The 27,907-nt window shown below is 43.7% G+C and overlaps 1 protein-coding gene across 1 annotated transcript in view; it reads right to left on the bottom strand.

The window, feature by feature from the left end:
- LOC149276685 (MAM domain-containing glycosylphosphatidylinositol anchor protein 1-like) overlaps nt 1-27,907 on the bottom strand; it is a 127,600-nt gene that overhangs the window by 72,937 nt on the left and 26,756 nt on the right. Inside the window, exons 6-11 of the mRNA XM_089503372.1 lie at nt 25,265-25,461; nt 19,300-19,432; nt 7,329-7,598; nt 5,622-5,951; nt 5,150-5,443; nt 1,788-2,057 (exon numbers count right to left, since the gene is read on the bottom strand). Coding sequence (XP_089359498.1) covers nt 1,788-2,057; nt 5,150-5,443; nt 5,622-5,951; nt 7,329-7,598; nt 19,300-19,432; nt 25,265-25,461 — 1,494 coding nt within the window. The remainder of the gene's footprint in view (nt 1-1,787; nt 2,058-5,149; nt 5,444-5,621; nt 5,952-7,328; nt 7,599-19,299; nt 19,433-25,264; nt 25,462-27,907) is intronic.

Below are 27,907 nucleotides of genomic sequence, written 5' to 3'. Positions count from 1 at the left end.
GCCAAAAGATTTCATTAACGGGACAGATTGCCTAAACAGTGCGCACACAATATGAAAAGGTGCCCCCCCCCATGCAGTCGCTTTAAGCATCAATCCCTTAAAAAAAATGGCGGCCCCTGCGGCCGGTCGGTGTGTTTTTCATCCTTTTTGCGACATTGTTGAAATGTTTTTGTTCCCGAGGCTGAAATGAAATTGGGGGACTGTAGTGGGGTTAAGTTGTGATGATGTCACTCGCCGTGTCATAAAACCTTAAATGGAAACCAAGTTTATCAACTTATTTTGTCCTCGAAAAATATCGATTCCGTTTCAACGTCCGCGGATTGATGAAACGTCAGAATTGGAGTATTTAATAAAGTGAGTTGGAGAAAATGGCGGTTTTTGAGCTTGCGCGGTCAGCGGACGGGGATGTGATATATGAGCTTATTAACACTGCGTGGGCTACTAAGAGGCAAAACACCAGGAGAATTACAAATGAACTCAATATTGATTAATTGCCATTTTTTGTTCGATGTGACTTATGTGATAATACCCTCGGCAACCGCATCAGCGTATATCAGCCCTAGACGGCATAAAAGGGGGGGGGGCGATCTACAGCTCTCTATACCTCCCGATCCCCGCACCCTCAGCATAGAGTTAGCCAGACTGGGATGGATTCATTTCTAAAAAAAACATCTTTTTAGTCGCTTTCTCTATTCTCTTTTAGTCTCGGAGCTTCATGAGTTAGCCGGGCAGCCGGCCCCTCACTGATGGCACCAACATGGCGGCTTGGACTCCAACGGCACCGACCTCCCCTGCAGTAACGTGGATTCCGTTCAAATCCTTCCCATCCACCCTATCTGGGTCCTCCTGGACTTCCCACCACTAAACAAAACGGCGGCCCGGGGGGAGTAAATCGGCGGCCCAGGGGGAGTAAATTGGCGGCCCTAGGGGAGTAAATCGGCGGCCCGGGGGGAGTAAATCGGCGGCCCGGGGGGAGTAAATCGGCGGCCCGGGGGGGGTAAGAGCCCCAACAAAGGTTTTACAATTAAAAGATGCCTCCGATTGTCTGGCCTAAGGAGGACTAAATAAACATGTCGGGGTTGGACGTCTCTCTCCTTAGCACCGGACACCAACCAGGGTTCCACTTGTCCAGGATTGACCTCTCTATGTCCCGGGAAGTGCTGGGCTAGTGGCCATGTAAAATTGCACGGGGGGGGGCACGAGGAAGCACCTGCGCATGTGCTGGAGATCTGTAAGCTATCGAGATAGCCCCAAGGCCCTGTGGCAAGAAGATGGTGACCGACACTATCTGGGGCACTAAAGCGGCAACATTCTTCTTCTTTAATACGTAAAAGGATTCTCTCTCTCTTCCCTTTCTCTTCTCTCCTTTGTTCCTGAGTACTTTCTTTTTCTTCTTCTCTCTTTTCTCATTTCTCTCTGCTCTCCTTTTTCTCTCTCCTCCTTTTTCCTTCTCTCTCGTTTCTCACCCCACTATCATTTTTCTTCTCTATCTTTTCTCCCACCTCCCTTCTCTCTTTTCACTCTCTTTTTTCTCTTTTTCCTTGTTCCCCTCTCATCTCTCCCCCTTTTCTCTGGTGCAGACTGACAGTTTTGCCCCTTTTTCTGGTGCCGCCGGTTACCCCAGGCCATCATCCTTCACCGCTTTCCTCTTCAATCGTTTTGCTCCTTCAGCGTCGTCAATACTTTTGCCAGTCAGGGGCAGACGCTACAATAATCCCGGCGACGTTTTATTACGTCTCCCCCTAATGGGGTGGCGCGGACCGTGGTACGGGGGCAGAAAGACTCACCAGTCACCTGAAAGATGCACGCGTCGGAGCCCACGTCGTTGGAGATGCTGCACTCGTAGGTCCCGCTGGTCTCGCGCTTCAAGCTGTTTATCTTCAGCTCGGAGTATTCCTGCTGCTCCAGGGGCGGCACGCTCATCAGATTGCGATTAAACCGCCACACCGCCGTCGCCACCTTGACCGGGCTCCCCTTCAGCATGTTGCACCTCATGGTGAAACTGGTCCACATGGCCTGGCGAATGTCCTGAAACTTTGGTTCCACCACCGGAGGAACTGGGAAAGGGGCAGAAAGGTGAAATTTCTAAATTACAACCCAAAGTAACATCGAGTTAATCTTTATCGATTTGGATGAGATTTTGAGGATATGACGATTCCAACAAACGCATCATCAGGAATCACATCTATTTATAAATAGCATTTCTATTTCTTATTAAAAATATATGATTATTAAATATAATACATATATAATTTAATAATGAAAAACCTTACATACGCCAGTGTTTAAAAAAATAATAATATTGTGATTAAATATCAATATTTTAATATAAATCCAACTATATTATATAAAAATACATATTCATTTACGTTTGTATGAAATAATCTGATATAGGACGATATTTATTATTTGAATTAAAGTCGCACTTACGACACAATAACGGTTAATGTTACAAGAGCATCAAATCTTTCATTTAATAAACAAGTTTTTTTAATTTTATTTTTCAGATGTTCCTGCATGAGAACAGGTGGTAGAAGTACTTTCTGCACCTGTGATATGCAAAACCCACCTGTGCTAATGATTAGTCCACCTGTGCTCATGCACGAGCTCCGCAAAAAGAAATCAAACAATGTTCCTTTTTCAATGTTTTTTTTTTCTCAGTAAAAAAACGTACATTTTTTTTTACGCTCTGGGATATTTTTAGTAATTATCAGGTATCAGCGGGTCATGTTTGAGTCCCTGCTCTGTGCGAGAAGGCACCTGGACCTCAGAGCTCACAATCTTTTTTCTTTCCATTTGTCGTTTACAGCCGTCGCTCGCAGCCACGGCAATCAGGTGATCAATGGCAGGGAAGCTCCGGTCTCCTCTCCCCATCTGTCACCATTAATACCGGGGGGGGGGGTCACGGGGAGACTCATTAGCCGCTGCGATTTGGCTCGGCCATCCGGAGGTCTCGGGGAAGAGGTGACGAGGGCCGCCGTAATGACCGGCTCATCTCTCTTTATTTCATCCTTCAGACGGTCAGAGCGCCGGTGGCTGCCGGTCGCTGCCGGGGAGGGACGTGGGCTTTTCAAGTAATGAGGAAAGCGTCAATCGCAAAGTTATTTTTCTTTCATATTCTGACATAAAATTGGGGTTTTAAAGAGAAAAATAAAAAATGATTTTGTAGGCTGAAGGTTTAATTTTAAACCGGACAGATTCGGTCCAAATTCACTGCGGTGAAAATGTTTTTATTCCATCTCAATAAACGATGAGAAGTTCTGAACTTTAACGTCAATTTTAACCAAAATCCACTTTTTTTCTTCCCTTATTTCAGACCCTAAAACATCGCCTATGGAATCGTGTATCGCGCGGATGGTTAATAAGGCAGATTCATGTCGCCTCTTACTCTGGTGATTGGCTGGCTGGCTGGCATTATGGGAGTTGCAGTGCTTGGTAGTAAAAGAAGCCGAGCGTGAGAAGCACCCCGTTAAGATGGCCGTGGCATGGGCTCTCCCGGCATCGATCATCACAGAGAAGGACACAAAACACACGACGCTCATTAAACGTCAGTCGCCGTCCCGGCAAGCGCGCCCAGGATGCCCCGTCAGGGTGGAGAGCAGGACCTTTGGTGATCCGGACCCCGATAACCAAAAGGACTCCTCTCGCCCACATTATCAATGGAGCAAGATGTGTCAACCCAACTGAGCCAATGAAATGTTGGGGACAAAAGATGTCCAAAGACTAGATTTTGTAAACAAAAAATAAAGAACCCAGTTGGAATGTTTTTGAGGTTGAGGTGTATGGAGCAGAAGTACTCATGCCCTCCGATCCCTTTTACCCCTCTACCCCCCCCTCTACTTCCCGGTAGGTCTGGTCTTGCCGTCTGATCAGGGTCTCCATCGCTCGCCTCTCTGTGACACGGCGGCGAACGCAGAGATAAACCCGGCTGGGGGCCGCGCTATTAAACACATCCATTATCTGACATCCCGCCGACGCTCTCCTGCCCTTTCCTCCCCTCTGTTATTAGACCAATAAAAAATGTTTTGTGTTATTACCGAGAAACCGTAAAAAAAAAAAAAATCAGCAAAAGTGCCGTTTTTATTTAAGGCAACATATAAAAAATATTTGGAGTTTTTTATTTATTTTTTTTAACGTAGCGCCGTGACCCTGAAATAACAGCCGGCTAAAACTTCACTTAGTTCTTTTCTGGAATTCCGTTTTTTTTAGAATTCAAATGAAACATCTACTGATTGATATAATAAAAAAAAATATATAAATCAAGCTAATAATGGGAAAAAAAAGAAAAAGAAATTGTGAGGCAGGAGGAACATCTCCTGATGGTCATGGAATTGATTTTTCCATCAGGATGAGGATCCAAGACAGCGGTATTGTCTGGAGCGGTTCCTCGGGCACAGAGAGGTAGTTAAGAGGTAGGAGATGGAACATACGTGTCCCGCAAGTACGGGCAGCAAGAAAACACGTCTCCATGGAGCACACGGGATGTGAAAATAAAACACTCATCAAGAAATCTTCACAAGCCGCACGCTTCTATTTCCAGAAAGATGAGGACTTCAGGGCGAGCGCCACACTAATGAAGTGTGTGAGCCGCAAAGAGGTGTTTCTATTAGGAGAGACGAGTACGCCCGGGTCTGTCCACTACGGGGAGCGCTCGCTGATGTGTTTTTGAAGTGTTTGCTTAATGCATCCATCTCAACGCAAGTCCATCCGGCCATCAGCCGGGGGATGAGGTAAATAAGCTGAAGAACATCGTCACACGTCGGAACATCTAAAGAATCGAAGAGTAACAATGTTTACTTGGCGGCTTCCCGCAACAAGAGGAACCAGGTCTTCGAGGCTTTGTGGCTTCTTATGTCGGGAACGTTAATAACGCGTGTTCTCTGGGTCTGTGGAATCACAACATCATACAACGGACAAGGTGCGCCATTAAAGCCACTCCTTAAACGATTTGAGAAATGATTGTCCGGGGGTTACACGTTACGACTCGGCCCCTGTAATACCACAACCGACTCGACTTTATAATAAAATCAACACAATTCCTACAAAAATGTAACACAAGGACATTTTTAACGCATTGCCATTGGCCGAAGTACGACATGAACAGATATCGGAGAAGATCTACTGATTATAGAGTATTTCGTGTACTCACATTGGACGTTCAGCTGGACCAAGGCCTCTCGTGAGCGGATGTTGAAGCCATTGTACCTCGCCGTCTGACACTTGTACGTTCCGCTCATGTCTCGAGTGACGTTCTCCAGCCTCAGCTTTCCGTCGTATGTTTCCACCACCATGTCTCCAGATGGCAAGGGTCCCTCCTTGTCGACGCGGGTCCAGAGGACGGGTGGCTTTGGCTTCCCTCGGACCTCGCACTGTAGCTCTGCTCTTGAGCCCTCTCGTACGGTAATGATTGATTGTCCTTTGGATACACTCAGTGTTGGTGGAACTATAAGAAGATGCAAATTTGGGAAAGGTACACTTGGGGTGAGTTACTTAATACCTACACACATTACCCATTTTTGGTTTCTGGCACCAACATCATGAGAAGGTGCCAGGTTTGTGAAGAACAGCACCTCCTAACTTTGCTCTAACCTAGCAGATAAGGGCGGTGGTTGCCTCCTCACCTGTCTCGGCAGAGATATTGACCTCAACGCTCAGTTGCGGGGTGGAGAGCCCTGGCAAGGAAGCCACACACATGTAGGTACCATAGTCACTGAAACGCAACTCAATGATCTCCAAGCTGCTGGTGACCGGGGGGAGCTCGGGGTCGTTTTTGGTGATGATGAGGTTTCTAGACGCCATGGCATTCCTCTGATTCTTGTACCAGGAGTAGACGACCTTCTCTTGGGGGACGGCGTCCACGTGGCATGAAAGCTTCAGATCCTGCCCCAGCTGGATGGTCTCGCTTTCCTTTATGACGTCCGGAGTGATCTGAAATGTAGCATTTTTCATGGCTGTTTCAGAGCAAAAATAAACAACGATTAAAGTCAATAAGGGTTCCGATTCCGAAGCGCTGTATCATTTAGACAATAAACTCTGGTGCTCATAAACCTCGGCAGATCTGCCGCTTTATTCCTCCCTCCTAAGGCTTAATAATCGCATAAAATTAACAGAAACAGAACCCCCCCCAGTTTCTATGGCAACAACTTATCACATGTCACATGACAGATAAGTGTCCCAGGCAAAAGTTATGAATGAGAAAAGAAAAGGTTACTTGATGAAATAGTTATCTCAGTGAAGGTTTGAGTATCAACAGGAGTATGAATGAGGTTTCTAAAGCTGCGTTTGGTTAGAAAAGTGGTAAATTCTGCAGAGAAGGTGGAACGGTAGCTTTAAATAAGTTGTATTGCTTTAACTTATCTGTGTCTAGAACCCTCCGATCCCCTCATACCCAGCGAACATTCTGAACTCCTAGGAAAGAGGGGCATCAGGGGGAGAGAGGGGCATCGGGGGGGGGGGCGAGGGGCATCAGGGGCTTGGGGGCCAGGGAGGTATTTAAATATATCTTGGTATATATAGATTGCATCTTTCCTTTCCCCACCATGTACTAGAATTGCTGTGAATCCTGGGAATTTAGGCTGTTCTGTAAAATGTAGCTGTTTGCAGTGACCTTGTGCAGTCTCCCCTGAACCCTTATAAATTATTCCTGACACCGTTCCCTCGGCTCATCGTGGATTCCTATCGCCGGCTTCTTATCACAAAAGAACGTATTTTTGGGAAAGCGTCCCCACATTTTCTTGAATTTATTAAAGGGGAATTCCTAGCAAAGTTTTTTTATTCCTGGTATTTCATTAAAAATAACTTTTTAAAAATATTCTGCCATTTTTACCCCAGTTGCAGTTTTTGCCCCGTAATATAAATGTTTTCAGGCAGCTGCATATCAGCCGTTTGTATGATTCTCACTCTGTTATCTGATCCCCGATCTACTAAACACCCCGACTCCTTATCATACTGCCTGTGGGGGGGGGGGCAATAGAATGCCTCAGTCTTAATCACCAGATGGACTCTCTGACGAATGGAAGTCTATGGAAGAACGGACTTCATTAGCATCGCCATAAAGCATCAGCTCAGTGTGGTGTTTGAGACGGGAAAGTCACCCCAAATATCACATGACTGACAGCAACGGTGGCTCCAGGTGTACTTTATAGGAAAACAACCTGTTTTTTTGTTTTTGTGTCACTTGACAATTAAGTGTTCCTGGCAAAAATTGTGAATTTTTAGCTATCTTTGCATGAAATCCCTCGGTAATCTGAATGTTGCTTGTATTGGCTGGTGGGATAAAGCGTATAGGTAGGGTACCCGTGGGTTTACTGGCCTGATACAGGACATACATCTCACTAGCAGGTTGACGGTTTTCTTGGCAGGGTTCCCGACGTTGTTGATGGCCGTACAGTTATAATAGCCCGAGTCCTCCGGCCGGATCTTCCAGATGGTGAGGTTGCCGCCTTGGCTGAGGCTGTTTGGTGGCATGGGGTTCGGGGAATGAGACCAGGCCACCTGTGGGGTCGGATCGCCTCCCGTGGCCGAGCACTGCATGGTCACATTATCTCCGGGGTTCACCACCAACGTTTCGTTGACCGACAACTTTATCGACGGAGGAGCTGAAAAGAACAAAAGCATGGAGGTGGTGAGAGAACGGGCGACGCTGCCACCGGAGCGGCCGACCCATCCGGGATTTCCTCCGATTCCAAAGCGACAATCTGGATTAAAACCTTCAAATAATGCAAAATATTAATAAAAAATACTCCTGTTATTATTATTATTTATTGTTTTATATAGCGCCATCAAATTCCATAGCGCTGTACAAACTGTGATCAGATGATTGAAATCCCTCTCGGTTGGAGAAGGATCTGGAAGCTACAGAGTCTCCACGGGGACATTAATTAATTATTTAATGTAGGTGGACAATTCTTATTTGATCATGTCTTATTTTATTTAATCAAGAAATGATTAAAAAAAGCAGATTTACATAAAATGCAGCGCCTCGTTTTTATAAACGTTAAACTCAGTCACACATATAACGCCACGGAACTTTCTAAATGAGACTCTTGAAATATTAACCCTTTAATAGCCCATCTTGAAGGTTCCATATAGTGCCTCACCAACTGCGTTACCCGAATGTCTCTAAAACCGGTCGTCACGGAAACCCTGACTTGTCATTATTTAAAGATACTCTTAATTGAGTCACCTGCATTTAAGCAGGGATATCAACCATAATGTACTGGGAGCAAAAGCACCGACTGGGAGTCTTATATATGATCCCAGTGGGGAGAATAGGAAGGAGTCAGACTGTGCCACCTGGAGCGTCTGCCCCTTCATACCGAGATTGGGGCAAAACCCCTGAGACTCGGGGGCAAACCCTGACAGCTCCCGGGTATCCTATTAACCCATACAAGAGCGGATCAAGCAGCATGGATGCCAACAACGTAATATTAACTTCATTGATATGCGGCCGCTTCCTGGAAACCGTACTCTGTGCAGAAGCTCGGTAGGAGTCTTGCCATAAGGTCTCGTAACGTTGCCGGTTCAAGGAAAATTTTGCAGGTTTTGTTCAATCAAGAAGAAAAAAAAAGCATGTTTTACATTAAAAGATCCAAACAGAATGTTAACGAGCTAATTAAACGTACGAGCAGCCAGATAGTGTTTATTTTTTTAACCCTTTGACGTCTCTCCATCCTAAAAGCTCTGGTAGCGATTTGCGACGGCGCTTCTGACCGAGTTAAAAAGATTTCGATGCAACAAACAAAGCTCCTCATTCCATTGCGGGGCGGAAAAAATACAAATTATAATTATGATTTTAATCTATCGTTAATGAAAAATTCCACCCCTAGCATTCCAAGCCGTCTAAAAATAGAAATATACAATTACGTTTATCGACGCCGCGCGAGCGATAAAACCCGGCGCGATTAGAAAATTATACTTTTTTGCTGTAATGAGCCGTTTCATTTCACTTTCTAATCACTTTCACCCCGAAACGTTAATGAACTTTAAAGAACAAATGATATGCTGATAAGGGGAGGTATTAAGGGCGGGTGTCAGGGGGTAGTGGGGTATTTCAGACAGTACAGCTGAGGTGATTAAGGCAAGCTCTATTAACCCGCGACTCCTTATCATACTGCCTGTGGGGAACAATAGAATGGCTCGGTCTTAATCACCCAGCCGGACTCTCTGAGTAATGAAAGTCTATGAAGTAACGGACTTCATTAGCATTGCCATAAAGCATCAGCTCAGTGTGGGGTTTGAGCCGGGAAAGTCACCCAAAACACCACATGACTGACAGCAGCGGCGGCTCCAGGTCTGCAGATAAAGGGAGTTTATTGGGGAAAATTAGATAAAACCAGGTTTTCGGCACCGACCGACATTACTGTATACAGCGCGGGGGGTTATATTACTGTATACAGCGCTGGGGGTTATATTACTGTATACAGCGCTGGGGGTTATATTACTGTATACAGCACTGGGGGTTATATTACTGTATACAGTGCTGGGGGTTATATTACTGTATACAGCGCTGGGGGGTTATATTACTGTATACAGCGCTGGGGGTTATATTACTGTATACAGCGCTGGGGGGTTATATTACTGTATACAGCGCTGGGGGTTATATTACTGTATACAGTGCTGGGGGTTATATTACTGTATACAGCGCTGGGGGGTTATATTACTGTATACAGCGCTGGGGGTTATATTACTGTATACAGCGCTGGGGGGTTATATTACTGTATACAGCGCTGGGGGTTATATTACTGTATACAGGGCTGGGGGTTATATTACTGTATACAGCGCTGGGGGTTATATTACTGTATACAGCGCTGGGGGGTTATTACTGTATACAGCGCTGGGGGTTATATTACTGTATACAGCGCTGGGCGTTATATTACTGTATACAGCGCTGGGGGTTATATTACTGTATACAGAGCTGGGGGTTATATTACTGTATACAGCGCTGGGGGTTATATTACTGTATACAGAGCTGGGGGTTATATTACTGTATACAGCGCTGGGGGTTATATTACTGTATACAGTGCTGGGGGTTATATTACTGTATACAGCGCTGGGGGGTTATATTACTGTATACAGCGCTGGGGGTTATATTACTGTATACAGCGCTGGGGGGTTATATTACTGTATACAGCGCTGGGGGTTATATTACTGTATACAGGGCTGGGGGTTATATTACTGTATACAGCGCTGGGGGGTTATATTACTGTATACAGCATGGGGGTTATTACTGTATACAGCGCTGGGGGTTATATTACTGTATACAGCATGGGGGTTATTACTGTATACAGCGCTGGGGGGTTATATTACTGTATACAGCATGGGGGTTATTACTGTATACAGCGCTGGGGGGGTTCCTATTACTCTCATTTATTCTGCACCAAGATCGATGCTTTGAGTGCTGGACGCTCTTCATGTCGTGGTCTCCACTCGCATTACTCTCTCTCTCTCTCTCGGCAGGGGGCGTCTTTCTCTCCTTCCTTTTCAATGCATTTCTTATTTAAGCCTTTTGAGCTGCGCATCGTGTGTTATACATACAGCGTAGATTGATTTATATTATGTCTGAATTATGTTGTAATCTCTCTAGTCTCCCCGTTTCTCCTGCTGTAAAGACTCAAACCTTAATCAGTCGTTGGTCTCGTCTTAGATTCAGGAGCCGTATGTCTATCCCATGCATGTTTAATCACCTCTGCTGGGAGGCTGTTCCACTTATCTACTACCCTCTCAGCAAAGTATAAAAATGACCGTAAAATCTCAGGTTTAAGTTGTTTCCGTGTTCCTTCATTTATATGTAGATGTCTCTGAAATTTTTTTCCACCGCTAACATCTGCGCAGCCATCACTCTCAGCCGTCCAGACACCCCCCCTCCCGGAGCCCTCGGGCGTCTCATATAAACTACAATTAAAAGAAGCAAAGTTGGTTTTAATTGGCGGCTCGGAAGCGGACGGAGCGGACGGCGATTTATCTTTTATATCCCAAATCAAACAATTTATTGCTTTTGCATCAAAAACCCTCTCGAAACGGAGCCGCTTTACCTGCCGTTCCCTCCGCGGATCCGACAGACGCTTTAATCGTCTTTTTCCCCCTGCGGCCGTTCCGTTCGAAGCCCGAAGCCCTTCCTGCTCCAGACCCCCCCGGAGGAGCACTAAACACCATTTGGTTAATAAGGTTTTGAGTCAGGAGCCCAAATTAATGCCTAGAAGCCAACAGGTGCCTGAGAGACAGGAACGGGACGGACGCAGGAGCCGGGGGGGCACGTTTAGCGGAGTTAACCCTTCACATGTATCCAGGGGCAGCAAGTTAGCCCTATGTAATGTATAGATTAATCAGCAAAATGCCCCGGCTCGCTGATTTAACTACATTACACTGTATAATACATTATACAGGGGCCGGCTCGCTGATTTATCTATACATTATACAGGGGCCGGCTCGCTGATTTAACTATACATTATACAGGGCTGCCTATAGAAAACACAAACGAGAGGAAACAATAGTCTTTGGCAGTGGTCCAGAATCTTCAAATCAGAGCACCCCGGTGAGGGGGGGAAACTGCCCTTTGCCCCCCCCTTGTCAGCCCTCCCTGTTTGGATTATATTCTTATATTCTATGTGGGGCATAGAATGTGAATGAAAATCCTTTCAACGGCACAGAAAGCAATTTAACCCCAGCGATGAGCCGCGCGTCCAACACAACATGCTATTCGACCCGTACACTTTGTAGCACTTTGGCCAGCACAATGTATAGATCAAAACGAACAGCCTTTTAAACTGTTCCTTTGTAAGCAAAGTAGACGCAGGTCCTTGTCGAGGCAGAGCGTGTCAGAGTGCGTCTCCCCGGCCCCTGCGCCCCCCCGGCCCCTGCGTCTCCCTGGCCCCTGCGTGTCCCCGGCCCCTGCGTCTCCCTGGCCCCTGTGTCCCCCCCGGCCCCTCTGTGTCCCTGGCCCCTGCGTCTCCCCGGCCCCTGCGCCCCCCCCGGCCCCTCCGTGTCCCCGGCCCCTGCGTCTCCCCGGCCCCTGCGTCTCGCTGCGGCTCCCGACTAAGTGGCAGGCGGTGAGGCCGCGCACGCGGTAATAGCTCCCTGTCAGGTAGGCAGGGATTTTTCCATATTGCTCAGAGCGGCCGCTAAGTGCAGCTGACAGGCTAATAGCGGCCGGTTAATAAGATACTTCATTATTCTCTCTGAATTCTATAGATCTTTCTGGAGAGTTTTATCCGGAGCGCAGAGAGAGGCGGCGGCAGGGAAGCGGATTGATCGAGACAAACTGATTGACTTCGGCAAAATGCTGCAGTCACTCGTCTTTCCGTCAGCGCCGATCTCCGGGGAGAGACGCACCAGAAATCAATCCGGCCGCCGGTGTCAGAACCAGGACGCCCCGAACCCGGAGACACCGGCAGAAATAATAATAAACATAATAATAATAAACCCGGGAGACGGCGGGGAGATTATCTGCTGCCGCGTCTGCGAACCCGTCCTACGAAACATTATTACAGCCGGAAATTTATATTCCATAGCCGGGTTATCTGAAAACAGAAACCGGATCTCTCATCCACGAAGATGGAAGAAGAAAGGGAAGAAAAGAAAAGAAAAAAAGAAAGAAAGAAAAAAAGAAAGGAAAGAAAAAGAGAGAGAGAGAAATAAAGAGAGAGAGAAAAAGATAAAGAAAGAAAGGAAAGATAGAGAGAAAGAGCTAGAGAAATAAAGAGAGAGAGAGAGAGAGAAAAAGAGAAAGAAAAGAGAGAGAGAAAGAAAGAAAGGAAAAAAAGAAAGAAAGGAAAGAAAAAGAGAGAGAGAGAGAGAGAAAGAGCTAGAGAAATAAAGAGAGAGAGAGAGAGAGAGAGAGAAAAAGAGAAAGAAAGAAAGAAAAGAGAGAGAGAAAGAGAGCTAGAGAAATAAAGAGAGAGAGAGAGAGAGAGAGAAAGAAAGCAGCTCCAGTATCTCATTAGACCATTTAATGCAGTTTTTAACCCCTTAATGACAAAGCCCGTACATGTACAGGCTCAAAATGCATTGTTTTCAATGGGTTTAGCGACTGCCCTTTGACAGGCGGCATTATCTAAAGCACAATAACACCTTTCCTTCCGTTTTGAGCGTAATATTGTCTGTTTCTACCTTAACTTCACAAGGAAATTATTGTCATTATTCATTTTTCAAAACATTCCCCCCCCCCCCTATGGGAAATTATGAAGAAGCTATTTTTTCATCTTACTAACCTTTCAACACAAATTTGAAAATTAATATGAAATGCATGAAATTGGTAAAATTAATGAGTTATACACTTTGTAATATTTTATCAGAAATGATATTATTATTATATATTTTTGGATGTCTGCTGGTTCTCTGTGTCTCCGAAGCAACACAGAAATCATTTATTTTTTTAAGACAAAAAAGTTGTTTTTTTAGTATGCCCATAATGGATCTCTCAATTAAAATAACATTTTCCTGTGATTTTTTGCCGTTTTTTTTACCTTAAACTAAAATTGATTAAACGCTATGTTGTAACATTTTATGTTGCATTATTTTTAAGATGTAAAGCGCCAGACGCGGTCAACTGTGAATCAATGCAAAGGAAAAACAGCTAAAAATAATTATACATTAAAACAAAATAGACTATGACTATGAGTAAAATAACTCATATAAGGGAGTTCTTAGTTATATAGTAATATATATTATTATATTCATTTAATAAAATAATATAAATGTGTGAGATATAACAAGGTATCCATGCAGAATGTATATTATTAATTATTATTCATTATTATCATTATTATATTTGTATTATTATTAATATATTTATGAATAAATAAATAACTACAATAATAGCCCATTTGATACTGTCCCCATAGAAAAAGTATTACATTATATATTTATAATATATAATAAATATATTATTTCTTTTTTAGATAAATGCGATGAATTGCAGGGTTTGGATGGCAGATCGTTGAATGGATCAGGTGATGGTTGAGTGACAGGGGACAGAAGGGTGTAGTTAATGGGGTATAATCTGAAGAAGGACGTTTCTAGGGGGGTACCTCAGAGATCGGTACTGGGGCTTTTTAATATGTTTTATTAGTAATAATACAGACGCTGTTAATGTCTTTTTGCAGATGATATAAAGGTTGGTGACCGGGGTAGAACTTATGGGTGGAATAAACCAAATGGCGCATGATTTAAGTAAATTAGAACAATATGGGAGAGCGCGGCGGCTGCAGTTTAATGTTGATAAATGTAAAATAACGCAATTGGGATGTAACTATCCCAACTCCGAATATAACATCGGGACCCCCTGTGCTGTCAGTGACATCGGAAGAGAGGGATTCGGGGGTAATGTGAAGAACCCTGTCTGATCTTCACTGTTATTATTATTATTATTATTATTATTATTATTATTATATTTGTACCCGGTTTGAATGTGGCTGCAGCTCCAGCCTTCAAAGAGACGATCCTATAATCTGGCTGGGGCTCTTAATCAGCCAACACAGCCCTGTCTGCCCAGACGGCCCCCGCACTACAGGGGGGATAACACAGGTGGGGGAACCCATTGTATTCTGTAATCCCCTCACCTGATACATCCCCTGTATACCGATGGGATTTGTGAGGGGATGTGAGTGATGGGATTTGTGAGGGGATGTGGCTGATGGGATTTGTGAGGGGATGTGGCTGATGGGATGTGAGTGATGGGATTTGTGATGGGATGTGAGTGATGGGATTTGTGATGGGATGTGGCTGATGGGATTTGTGAGGGGATGTGAGTGATGGGATTTGTGATGGGATTTGTGAGGGGATGTGGCTGATGGGATTTGTGAGGGGATGTGAGTGATGGGATTTGTGAGGGGATGTGGCTGATGGGATTTGTGAGGGGATGTGGCTGATGGGATTTGTGAGGGGATGTGGCTGATGGGATTCGTGATGGGATGTGGCTGATGGGATTTGTGAGGGGATGTGAGTGATGGGATTTGTGATGGGATGTGAGTGATGGGATTGGGGGTTGGGTTCGGTGCACAGTGAATGGAGATTGTATATAAGTTCTGTGTGTTTGTAATAAAGAGAGTTCTGTTTTAACCTCGAAGCATGAAGTTCTGTCTCGTGATTGAGGGAAGTGCTGGTCTGTGACTGCTTTCTTCGGACAGCCGCAGCGCGTCCGCTTACTGGGAGAGGGAAGGAGCTGACGGGCGGAGGCGTCCAGTCTGGGGCACAGGACGATCCGTCACAGGGGGTAATTATTTCAGAGGACTTAATGGTAAGCGGACAATCAATAAAGCATCGGAGAAAGCAAGCAGGGTGCGGGGTGTACAGCGAGGGGTATTAATAGCAAAAAGAGGGGAGACGGTTCCCTGGTCAGCGCTCACCTGGAGTAGTGGGGGCAGTTCTAGAGACTCCATCTGCAGAAGGATATTAACACATTGGAGGGAATTCAGAGAAGGAAAATAGAGAATGGTTTGCAGGATAAAAATGATCAGGAAGGATTGAGCGATCTCAATAAGAGAGGGGAGGTGAGAGAGAAGAGAGAGAGAGAGAAAGGGGATGAGAGAGAGATGAGGAAGAAGAGAGAGAAGGGAGATGGGAGAGACATTTAAATACATAAAGGGATTTAATAAAGGAGGAGAAAAGTTACAACAAGAGAATCTAACACTAGAGGATCAGAGACTGAGATGGAACGGAAGGAAGTGTTACTGAGAGGGTGGTAGATAAGTGGAACAGCCTCCCAGCAGAGGTGGTAGAGGGTAATACAGTGAGGGGATTAAACATGCATGGGATAGACATACGGCTCCTGAATCTAAGACGAGACCAACGACTGATTAAGGTTTGAGTCGTTACAGCAGGAGAAGCGGGCGACTAGAGAGATTACAACATAATTCAGACATAATATAAATCAATCGCACCTAAAGCATCTCATTCAATCTGTTTTATCCAATAATCAATCCCAATCATTTCCAGCATTTACATCGTGTTTCTACTGGAAAGTCCCGATTATCTGAGCGAGTTTAATTCAACGCATAAAATGACCCAAAACAAGACCTAACCTGTATGGTATGATTTATTCATATCACTCAATCAACTGATTTATCCATTAAAATGAGCCAAATTCCGCCAGATTAATTGTCCAACAAAATCGATAAACCCAGAAAAATATAAATATATATATATAATATAAATTATAATTAATCAGCGATACAGAGCACAGGGTTATAAGTCATGGTAAAATAAAAAGATATATTATATATAAAATCAATAAATCAGTATAAGATTTATTGGAATAACAGAAATTATTTATTTATTATGGAATATATATATAATATATTTCTAGTGGGGTCCTCCAGAAAGGTCTAACTCGGCCATGTATAATCCCCCACATCTACTACTTATTCTGCATTATTACCCAACATACACCAGGACTCATATTTCTGATTGGCTCTTCTATGAACTTTTGACATTGCTGTATGCAAACGTATAACCGGTGCAGGACTCACGGGAGGACTCATCTCACTCAATTTATGTACAGATGTAATATAATAAATTATTTTTAAATGACATAAAAAATATGTTTAATCGTTAAAAACAAAACACACATGGTGTACTGACCAGTGGCCTGCAACCTATGGGCCCTAGTACCCCAGGGGGCCCGTAGGTTGCAGGCCATTAGTCAGGGGGACTCCATCGTTATTTCTGTTGCCTCCACTCGCTGGAATGCAGATTGACAGAGACCCCTTAATACTCCCCCCTCCATACACACAGCATACGTCATTCATCAGAGCCTCCATTTTTGTTGGAGAAGTAAACAGAGGACACTGACCGGCCTCTCCTCTGATCGATTTCTTGCTTCTAGAGACCAATTTGTGACCTCCCGGTGGTCCCCACCACGATGCTCCTGAACGGAAAGAGCACCGGTAAGTCCTCACCTTTTTACCGACTACATTATGGCAATTATTTTAAATCTTTTATATTATTTTATATCTCTATGGTTGAACGTGATATTAAGTCATGTACGACACGGGCATGTGGATAAACAGAAACTATTACATCATATCAAGAATGGATAAAAGGCCCGCCCACGAGGAACAATTATTTAGCATTTTAAAAGGACAAAAAAAATTACCTTTTTATTTTCCAAAAAAATGTTAAATATATTCATAGAGAATTTACTATAAAAACTAAAGATAACTTTTAGCATCATAACATTTTCAAAAAATGGCCTATAGCTTGGAATCCTTTCAGCGATTTGTTTTGTAGAAACTAAATTAAACAAAGTAAATGAATTACTACAATAAATAATATTATTCCAAAATCCTATAGAATATTATTGTATTTCTTCCTCGTCACCAAGTGAAGGTCACTGGACCTGTCCAGGACGTATTTCCTTCCCCCCCTCCTGACTCGTCCTTGCAAAGTTGCTGGAGCCAATCAGCTTCCAGTAAAGGGGAGGAGCAACTCAATGAGCTTGGATGATCACATAATGTATAAGGTGGGCTTAAAATCAGTTTCTATTGGCTACAAACAGATCCACTTGATTCCAAATTATCAATTTTTGTAAACTGAAATGGAAAAAAGGAGATAGAAACAATAACACCTTTATCTCGGTTTTATATATTATAATATATTTATACATTTTATATATTTCATTTATTTTTTTCCATTGCAATCTATTCGAACCGGACCACAAGATTTTCTCATTTTTCTGCATTGTATCAATTATCATATCTCCATTTTTCAGTACACTGCAATGCAACACCCATTAAAAACCCTTTAACGAGGATCTCCCATCTTCTTTATCACTAGTATCATATAAATAAATATATGTTTTCAGAAATATCGCTCGGTTTTTTTTACCCCAATTGTAGTTTTTGCCCCATAATATAATGTTTTCAGGCAGCTGCATATCAGCCGTTTGTATGATTCTCGCTCTGTTATCTGACCCCCGATCTACTAAACACCCCGACTCCTTATCATACTGCCTGTGGGGAACAATAGAATGGCTCAGTCTTAATCACCCAGACAGACTCTCTGACTAATGAGAGTCTATAGAGGAACGGACTTCATTAGCATTGCCATAAAGCATCAGCTCAGTGTGCTGTTTGAGCCAGGAAAGTCACCCAAAATATCACATGGAAGTTTATTGGGGCAGAATGAGATAAAACCAGGTTTGTGTTAAATATACAAAATAGTTTAAAAAAAGTTTATTATTTGTGGCTGATGTGACACCGTTGTCCCATCAAACCCATAATGATTATTATTCGCCATAAAATGTATCTCCACACCTTGGAAACATTCATTTTTAGGTTCTAGAATGAAAGGTGCTAGAATGAAAAGTCAATATCCCGTGTAAGAGATCTGATTATTATCTCAAAGTAAACACAACATTCTCAATAATACAAAATCACACAAAATTACATGAAGTTTAGTGTCCCAGTGTAATATTTTTTGTTTGACAGCATTCACGAGGAATCATTTAAATGTGACATTGTGTAGTTATGTGTTATCATCACACAATGCAAAGAATGTAATAAAATATCTGCATAAAAGAACATAGAACCCTAATAATCATATAAATACATTTAAAAAATAATGGTAATAATAATAATAATAAATATTATTACCTATGCCCTTAATAAATAATTATTTTTTCAATTTTCCAAACATCCTCACCCCAAAAATCAGACATTAACAATAAAATCCCCCTAAATGTCTAAATGTAAGTGTACAGCATAATAGCCTTTTTTATGTTTCAATAACAGACCTCTGCCTGCGTGTATGAATGAAAACTCAACGAGATGGGGGGGGGCATTTTGGGCACCCATCGGAATTCCCAGTTATTTCCTTTTCCCTGCACATAATTAATTTGTTAAATATAGCGGCCAATCCAAAAGTCATGACCAGGTGCATGATGGGAAATAATGTTCTCAATGGCGGAGACACGAAAGTGAAAATCTGCCACTAAAAAAATAGATACAAAAAAACCCTGTTTTTACAAAATATTTATACGATATATTTATAAAGTTTTTTTCCTCTTTGCGTAGAATTACATGCTTCTGGTTTCTCCAAATATTTGGACATTTATCATTATTATTCACTATTGGGCTTATTTATAAAAAGTTTACATTTTTGAAATTTAATTAAAAGAATTACATTTTTGAAACTTTTTGGCATCTCATTAAATTTCATTGTACTGAGAATGCAACAAAGACTATACAGGACGGTAAAAAACGATTCCTTCCAAGCATCTACCACAAGCCCACATATACGTCATCATATATGTCATCATATACGTCATCAGCTGCGTGCGCGGCGAGCTGGCCGCTCCCTTACCTGTCCTGTTAGTGAGACGGAAGGTGATGGATTTGTCGGGGATCCCACACACGTTCCGCACCGACACCTGACACGTGTAATTGGCGTAGTCCTGAGGTCTTAAATTCTTCAGTTTCAATACTTTGGTTTCACCCTAAAAAACGAAAAAAAAACCCAAAAACATGATTTCAGGTCCTGGCCGCGGACGGGGCTATTATTGGGGGTTTAAAATATTGCATTTTGGGAATTAGTCATAAATAAAGGGGGCAAAAGCTAAAATTAAATATTTAAAAATGTTAAGAATTTTTTTTTACACTCATTTTTGGAATTACATTTTCTGCACGTACGACACAAAAAATCAGTGAGAAGGAATTCGTTTTGTGGGGGGAGGAAATGCCGCGTGACCATCAGGCATCTTCATTTATAGACATACTGTGCCTAAAATATACTAAAATATAGTCGCTGTCCCCGACATTCTGAACGTAGATGGACAGGGTCTGACTAGCGACGTCAGGGTGGTCTTGGCACTTTAAGGCCAGTGGCCACCTGATGACATAAGCTGTATATGCGGGACCATGTGTTAGACAGCATGTGGCCAGACATAGCCAATCACTAGCCACACACTGGAGTGGCAAATCGAGCGAGTGTATGGCGCTGTACGTCGGTGCCTGGCGTGCCTGTAGGTGGATAAGAAAAATAGATGGAGCCCAAGAGAAAATGGCGTCTTTAGTTGAAGTTGACGCCTCGTATTGAGTCAGCATAGAAAAGTTACATACGTTTTCAGGAAATCGGGGGTCTCATTTCATGCTGATTCACCCATGATCCCTCAGTGCAGACTGTATCAGAATCCTCCCGTCATCCCAAACAGGAAGTTGTAAGCCGCTTCCTGTTCTCTCCCCTCAGCCCGAGCAGGAAGTTGTTAGCCGCTTCCTGTTCTCTCCCACCATTGTTTTAGCGACGCATGAGCCGCTAGCGCCAGAGATCGTTTCCAGCCGCGCAGGTCCTTCAATAAAGCTCTGTAAGGGGCGATTTACACCAAGTGACGGGGCAGCAAGATGGCGGCTCCCATATATACACAGGGGTTTTTATATATTTTTATAGGATTTTATAATATATTTATATTAAATTGGAAAACGTCATTGATACTCTGTTAAGTTCCAATATTTAATTTGCTGGGAGTAAAGTGTTAAAAGTCTGAAGACGGGGCTTCTAATCAGTATTTATCGGTTTCTATTGTTTTTTTTTCACTCGTTATGAGTTAGAAAGCGAGTCCGGCGGGGCCGGCTGAGGCTGCGACACTAAATATAGAGAGCGAATTAGTCTCCAATCAGGACGTAACAAATCAATTCGTTATTTAGTCTCTGCCAGCGATCGCGACGTCCCAGATACAATCAGGAGAGATCGATCGCTCCCCCGCGTTATTACTGCAGCAGACGCCCCGGCCTCCCTCCATAACCCTGAGCAGAAACCGTGGGGCAGGAAAACAGGGGGCGGGGGGCATTTCACTGGGGAGCGCGGCACTCTTAACTATTTCACCGCCGATGACTGATGCAGATGTGAAACTGGAAGAACCCTTTAAGCCCTGCAGATACACCTGGGAAGGGTCTTAGGGTTTGACACCAATCTCGGGGTCAATAGGCAGATTCTCAGGGTTTTTACCCCATTCTCTGGGTCTTGGAGTGAATGGGCAGATTCTCAGGATTCTACCCCTGTCTCAGTGTCTCGGGGTGAAAGGACAGATCCTCCGGTTTTTACCCCGTCTCTGGCTCTTGGGTTGAATGGGAAGATTCTCATGGTTTTTACCCCAGTGTCAGGGTCTTGTGATGAATGGGCAGATTCTGAAGGTAATTACCACGGTCTCGGCTTAAATACAGAGAGTCTCAAAGTTTTTTACCCCAGTCTCAGGGCGAACGTACAGATTAGAGCCATTGACCTTCCACCATTAGCGGTTCTCCTTGCTTACGCCTGTGATCAGAGGATCCCCCCAAGCTAATTAATGACATTGGACGGGGGACGCTCTTCCTCTGAATCATATCCCGCGCCATATTTAATATCAGGGCAGTAATAATTTGCTCCGATTCCAATTGAAACCTAAAACCCCGTTGGGTTCCGTCCAAGCACCGAGGTCCTTCAGGAGCGGTTAAAAGGAAGCCAAGGAAGTTCTAATTCTGCGAATCCGATCGCATTGACCTTACCGTCTGCAAAGGGGCCGCGGCAGGATATTCGGTTAATTTACAGCGGGAAGTGGGAGCTCGTTACAGCCGGTAATAAGGTTGGCATAGGCGAGGTATTGATTCACTGTCTGCTCTTTATAGAAGGCGCAGAGTTATGATATTGAGACGTGATTAATAAGACGGCGCGCATAATAGAGAGCCTCACAAGGACTGCCGAGAGCGTGTCTACAAAGGCAGCTTCTGTCCCCAATTCCATGCTCGGGGGGGGTCCGTCCCTTTTCAGTTTCTTAAGTAGATTTTTTTCTCCCTATGCAGAATCCGCTCAGATAATAATGGAGCTTCGAGTGCCCGCGGCAAACCCTTTCAGAAAGCCGGTGCTATTGTTTGCTTCTGGAAAGTGATTTCAAAGACTTCTAGCGAGTATGTGCTACGTATATGCGATAATTCACATTTATTTATTAATCCTGGGTATCTTGGATACCATTCATCAGTTTTTTCATACCCTTCAGGTGCCCCCCCAATGCCCCTCTTCCCCCCCTTGAACCCCATCTTTCCTCCACTGACATTTCTCTCTCCTTCTCCGGTGCTTCTCTCTTCTTGCCAGTGTCCCTTTTTCCTCCCCTTAATGCCCTTCTTTCCCCCCGGGTGCCCTTCTTGCCCCCGTGATAACCCTCTTTCCTCATCTAAGGTCCCCTCTTTCCTCACTTGATGCCCCTCATTCCTCCCTGATGCCTATCTTTCCCCCCTCATGACACCCCTGTTTTCTCCCATGATACCTTTCTTTCCTCCTCTAATGTCCCCTCTTTCCCCCTTGATGCCCCTCTTTCCACCCTCTGTACCCCTGATTCCTCCCCTAATGCCCCCTCTCTCCTCCCCTGATGCCCCTCTTTTCTAGGAGGTCAGAATGTTTGCTGGGTATGAGGGGATCGCAGGGTTCTACAGCCCTAAAAGCCCCGATAATGTGTATAGAAACAGAAGGAAACGGCTTTATAGATTAAACGGGGTAAATAAACGCCATTATTCTTCCTCTAAACGCCCCGCTCAGTTACACAAATACCCAAGAGTAGGGCAAAAAGTAACATGAAAAGTCTGGATGAAGCTTGCATTCACAGGGTCCTCTACACCTGCATTATTCATTTTTAACATGAGAAATATTTCATGTATATTTTAATGCTAAAAAGGTCCTGATTCCATTCCGAAAATAACTGGTAAAAAAAAAAAATTCAGTTAAAAAAATATGACTGGACAGATTTGAAATGTTTTATGCCGTCACACAGAAATTATTCTCCTCCGTAATTAACATAAAGGTGAGAAGTTAATGGTTACGTTAAAAAACTGGCTTTCATTCCATGTTTCCATGGGAACACATTATTTATAATTCCAGTAAAGGAAAAAAATCATCTTTTTTACCTAATCCTTCAAAAAAAAATGTAAAAAAATATATACCGTATTTGCTTGATTATAAGACGAGGACTAAGATCCAGATCCCCCCATATCCGGGGCTTCTATGACGGAGCTCCAACATCACATGACCTTCCGGTGCTCAGTCATAGAAGCCCCGGCAGAAGTGCCGGCAGCAGCAGCAGGGGTTGTCTGAGCGCATCACACAAACCTCCACCGGCTGCCCCCCACTAGACACCAGGAATAAACGAAGACAACCCTAAATCAATCAATAAGAAACTCTCCATTAGTGGCAATAAGTCGTGACTTATTGTTTCATGTGTTCTAAAAAAATTACTTTCCTTAGACAGAAGCAACAGTTCCAGGGCTGCAGCTACCCGGCTCCGCCATGATCTGATAATTCTCACCATTGGTTGGGTGTTTAAAGCATTAGGATTTTAGGATTATTTTACTACCCCACATCCATTATAAGGAGATGAGGAAGAGGGGGCATAAAGGGACGTAAACCCACGTATGTGGGGGAGGAAGAGGAGGTGATCTTAGGCCCCACTTGATTAATAGGGAGTCTTAGCAGCATCTTTTTTTAATTCGATGAATTATTCATTTAAAATAAAATAAAGGGGGTGTGGGTTATTTTGTGATGTGGGTGAGGTCATGCGAGTTCACACAGAACTCACCTGCCCTCGTCTGTAACTTGCAAAACGTTCCAGGCAGAAAGATTTCTTTCATAGGAAGAATATTTGTGTTTTTCCAGCGGTTTTGGGGCATTGCCTCATCGACGGCTTCTATTTATATAGCTGGATTTTCAGGAAGAAAGTCTCCGGTCGCAGTCACCGGCGGGGAGAGCGGCAGATAAGTCTGAGGATAAGGCTTTGGACAGCATGCGCTGCTAGCCATGGGCAGGACGCTTATCTCTGCACCCCTGACTTCTCTCAGTAACGCGATGTACTTTAAAACCATAAAATCACCGCTTCTGCCGGTTACCCCCGGGAATCAGATAGCCGGCGCGTACCGGCGGCAGGACAACAAACATCTGCCGGTATATTGGCTGAAATACGAAAGTAATAAAAATAATCTAAATACTCAGATATTTATTCCTCACTATTCTTAGCCACCTTCCAACATTCCGCGGCAGTTATTATATATATATAGTTATAGAATGTTTCCGAACCTTAGCCGTATCTTCTTCTATGGCGCTTCAATAAAAGCTATCAATTTCAACTAAGGACTCCATGTTCTCTCTGGCTTATATGTATAATGTATAGATAAATGAGTGACCGGCCCCTGTATAATGTATAGATAAATGAGTGACCGGCCCCCTGTATAATGTATAGATAAATGAGTGACCGGCCCCTGTATAATGTATAGAAAAATGAGTGACCGGCCCCTGTATAATGTATAGATAAATGAGTGACCGGCCCCCTGTATAATGTATAGATAAATGAGTGACCGGCCCCTGTATAATGTATAGATAAATGAGTGACCGGCCCCCTGTATATGTATAGATAAATGAGTGACCGGCCCCTGTATAATGTATAGATAAATGAGTGAACGGCCCCCTGTATAATGTATAGATAAATGAGTGACCGGTCCCCTGTAAAATGTATAGATAAATCAGTGACCGGCCCCTGTATAATGTATAGATAAATCAGTGACCGGCCCCTGTATAATGTATAGATAAATGAGTGAACGGCCCCCTGTATAATGTATAGATAAATGAGTGACCGGTCCCCTGTAAAATGTATAGATAAATCAGTGACCGGCCCCCTGTATAATGTATAGATAAATCAGTGACCGGCCCCTGTATAATGTATAGATAAATCAGTGACCGGCCCCTGTATAATGTATAGATAAATCAGTGACCGGCCCCTGTATAATGTATAATTAAATCACCTGTATATCTTTGTACAAACGTTTAGTGAGGATATTTAAAAGGTTAAATTGTTTGTTCGCGTCACGCAGACCGACACACTTTTTATCAGCATGCGCAACGTGCAACCGGCGAAAACAGCCATTAATCTACTGGCCCCGTGCGACTGATAATATGAAAATAAAAGGGGTTTCTGGAAGAAAATGTTTTCCCGCGGCAGGGAGTTCATTTCTTTTGCAGAATGTCGGCCATGTTCTTGTTCTTGTTAAGATATCAAAGCTTTTCATCACTGAGGGGGTCTAATGTGGCCCTCCATTGATGTCAGTGGCAGTAAATCCCTGCCTTTGATTGGCTTGAAGAAGCTATTCAAAAATGGCACTAAAAATCAGACAAGGGGGGGGGGTGGCATGTTGCAGCTTTGGAGCTGCAGCTTCTCCTTAAGGTAAATAATGCACATTAAAGAACTAACCGGGATACTTTCTGAAGCATCTGTAACATTTGCAATTTTTCTGTTCTTTCAAGCATTTTGATGAAATCGTACCTGTGTGTAGAGGGGCTCGTAGATATCCACTCCATTGTCTTGATTGTGAGAGAGGGTCCCGGTGCCTCGTTTCCAGATGAAGCGAGCCGGCGGGTTGGAGCTGACGGTGCATCGCAGGAAGACGGTCTTCTCCTGATAGAAGCTTCCTCGCACGTCACTGATGGTCTGATGTATGGTGAGAATCGGCTCATCTAAATCTGGAAAGCATTTGGGCGACCCGAGTTATAGACATGGAGACCCTGACGGGGCTTCTCAGTGGGATGTAGAGTGAGAGAGAAGCAGCGTTAATAACACATGAGCTTCGCCACTCAACAGAGAAGGAGAAGCCGCAGATAAAACGTCCTACAACGGGGGAGAAAAGGACCAGCACTTTGTTCAAGCAATTCCCGGAATACCCAAAAATAATGACCCATCTGATGAGTTTTCTGTATCCTTGGACCTCAAAGAAACAAGAACAACATGGTAACCATAACCTAATGCTGGTGGAGACAGAAACTCAAGGATATCGAGACTTGTGGAATCTCCCAGATTATTGCCTAGGGGATCCATAGAAGCTCCACATGAGGAGCAGCAAAATGGTGGATGGCAGCTGCAGTACATAAGCATGTAAAATCCAGGTTCTACTGCCCTGTGCCACTTATTTAACCCCCTAAACTCCAAAAAACGGGATTCTTTATTGGTTTCACCATCACAATGACGGACACATTACCCAGAGCAATGGTCCCCAGCTTTGATTCACCGGCACAAGCCTTTCAGGTATCGCACAACCGCCCGGGTTTCTGCTCCATGGATGAGCTACTCGTAAAACCACCAGGGCCGATGAGAGGAGATCCTGACGGCACGGGCAGTTGGCGGATGGCTAGAGTTGGGGAACATCAACCTAGCTGGTGTTAAACCGAGACTGGAGATGTTTGGGGTTGTGGATCCTAAGCAGGACACATCGGTGAACTGATTTCAAGTGGACCCCAAAACCTGAAGCCACGTTTCTGCTTGTAGACTTGGTTTTATGTTTTCATTATTCGACTTCTGAACCTGTAAATATTGCTTTGCCTTCTTAAAAAGGACCTCCAGGTCCGCCGTCGGCCGGCAGCCACGACAGGCGTTATATAATCCCTTATTTAATTATCTGCAGCCAACGCATTTCTATGATCTGAAGGAAGTCTCCCTAAAACAAACTGATGGAAACAGACGTCGCTGTCTGCCGGCTCGGTCTGGAAGAACCAAGGACTGGGAAATTATTTTTTTAAATCTTCTGATGTATGCAGTTGACAAAAAAAACAAAAATGTAATTTTTTGAGCCTCCCAGTGTTTATTTTTCTTATTTATATTTAATACATCAGCCTGCGCTGACGCTCGGAAATTTGACAGCTTCCTATTTGATTTCAGTTTTAACCGATAATAGAGGGAGACCCGTCGGCGGCAGACTGCCGGCACGCAGAGGAACCCGCCGCCCGCCCTCTCAAACTGCAATCTGAATATTTAACGCTCACAAAATAACTTAAATCGACTTTCAATTGCCGGCCAATTAGATGGCCTCGAAACAATCAGATTTACACCTAATCACTAAACGGGAGTCTACTAATAGAATTCCGCATAATCCAGTTTTTATGTAATCCCAGGATTTAGTAAATTGATTTCGTTCACAGGGTTTAGGTCTCTCTAAACCCTTTAGACCCCGGACTAGCTGGTATGGTATAACACGAGAATGCAAGGCGGTCAAAACGGGAAAGGAAAAGGTTAAATTAATTCATCATCTTTACGTGAAATACTTCAATTCCGCTTATTGGATGATAAAATTCCTGGGCTGCTCCTAATGGAGAAAACTTTAGGTTTAAACAATAAAATAACAAGTAATCAGATAATAAGAACACAAATGAATTGCACAAGTGATCAGTACGAATATCCCACGCGCCATTTACGCTCCACTTATCACGCTAACCCCGTTCACACTGATGAGCAGAATACGTCCCAAGATGTTTAAAAAAAGGAAAAAATAAAGCAATCAACTTGTAAGAGGCTGATCTCCCGTGAGCCGAGCGAGCGGAAGGAACGATGATCCCTCTACGGAGAACTGCTTGGCGGGAACGGAAACATTTATTCCCCCAAATCCCCCTCCCCCGGTTAACCAGAAACGCGTGGATATGAATGATGTCAAACGTGCTTTAATTGGTTGGGTTGATACAGAGATGTTCCTGCATTAATAGAGGTTATAGAGCCATGGAAATAAAACACGGAGGTTAGGGAGACTTTCAAGACCACTGAGGTCTCTTCTTCGGGAAGCATGTCGTATTAACCCTTCCATTTCCTTTAGGACCACTGTTAAATGCATGGAATCCTCATGTCATGGTTGGTAGATCAATGGACATGAAGAACACGAGAGGTAAGGAGAACCCATAGACAGCAAAGTTGGAAGATGAAGATGCACCCAGGGATATGGCTGATCTCTGCTCGCCTCTCTTCTGATATTATATATTATACATTAACTGACGATGATTACATACTTCAAGTTCTTCTGCATCTTTTTTTCCCCTCCTTCTACATGCTAAAGCAAGCTGTCTAAAAATAATTACATCTTTTGCAATCCTGCTGAGCGTATGAAATGAAAGCGAGGATGCCTGTTATTTACATCTTACCATAACCAGC

This window comes from Sceloporus occidentalis, unplaced genomic scaffold (assembly GCF_023333645.1).
Source record: "Sceloporus occidentalis isolate IW3139 unplaced genomic scaffold, rSceOcc1.0.p SCAF_231, whole genome shotgun sequence".
Classification (NCBI taxonomy): domain Eukaryota; kingdom Metazoa; phylum Chordata; class Lepidosauria; order Squamata; family Phrynosomatidae; genus Sceloporus; species Sceloporus occidentalis.
This window is presented reverse-complemented; position numbering and strand designations above follow the sequence as displayed.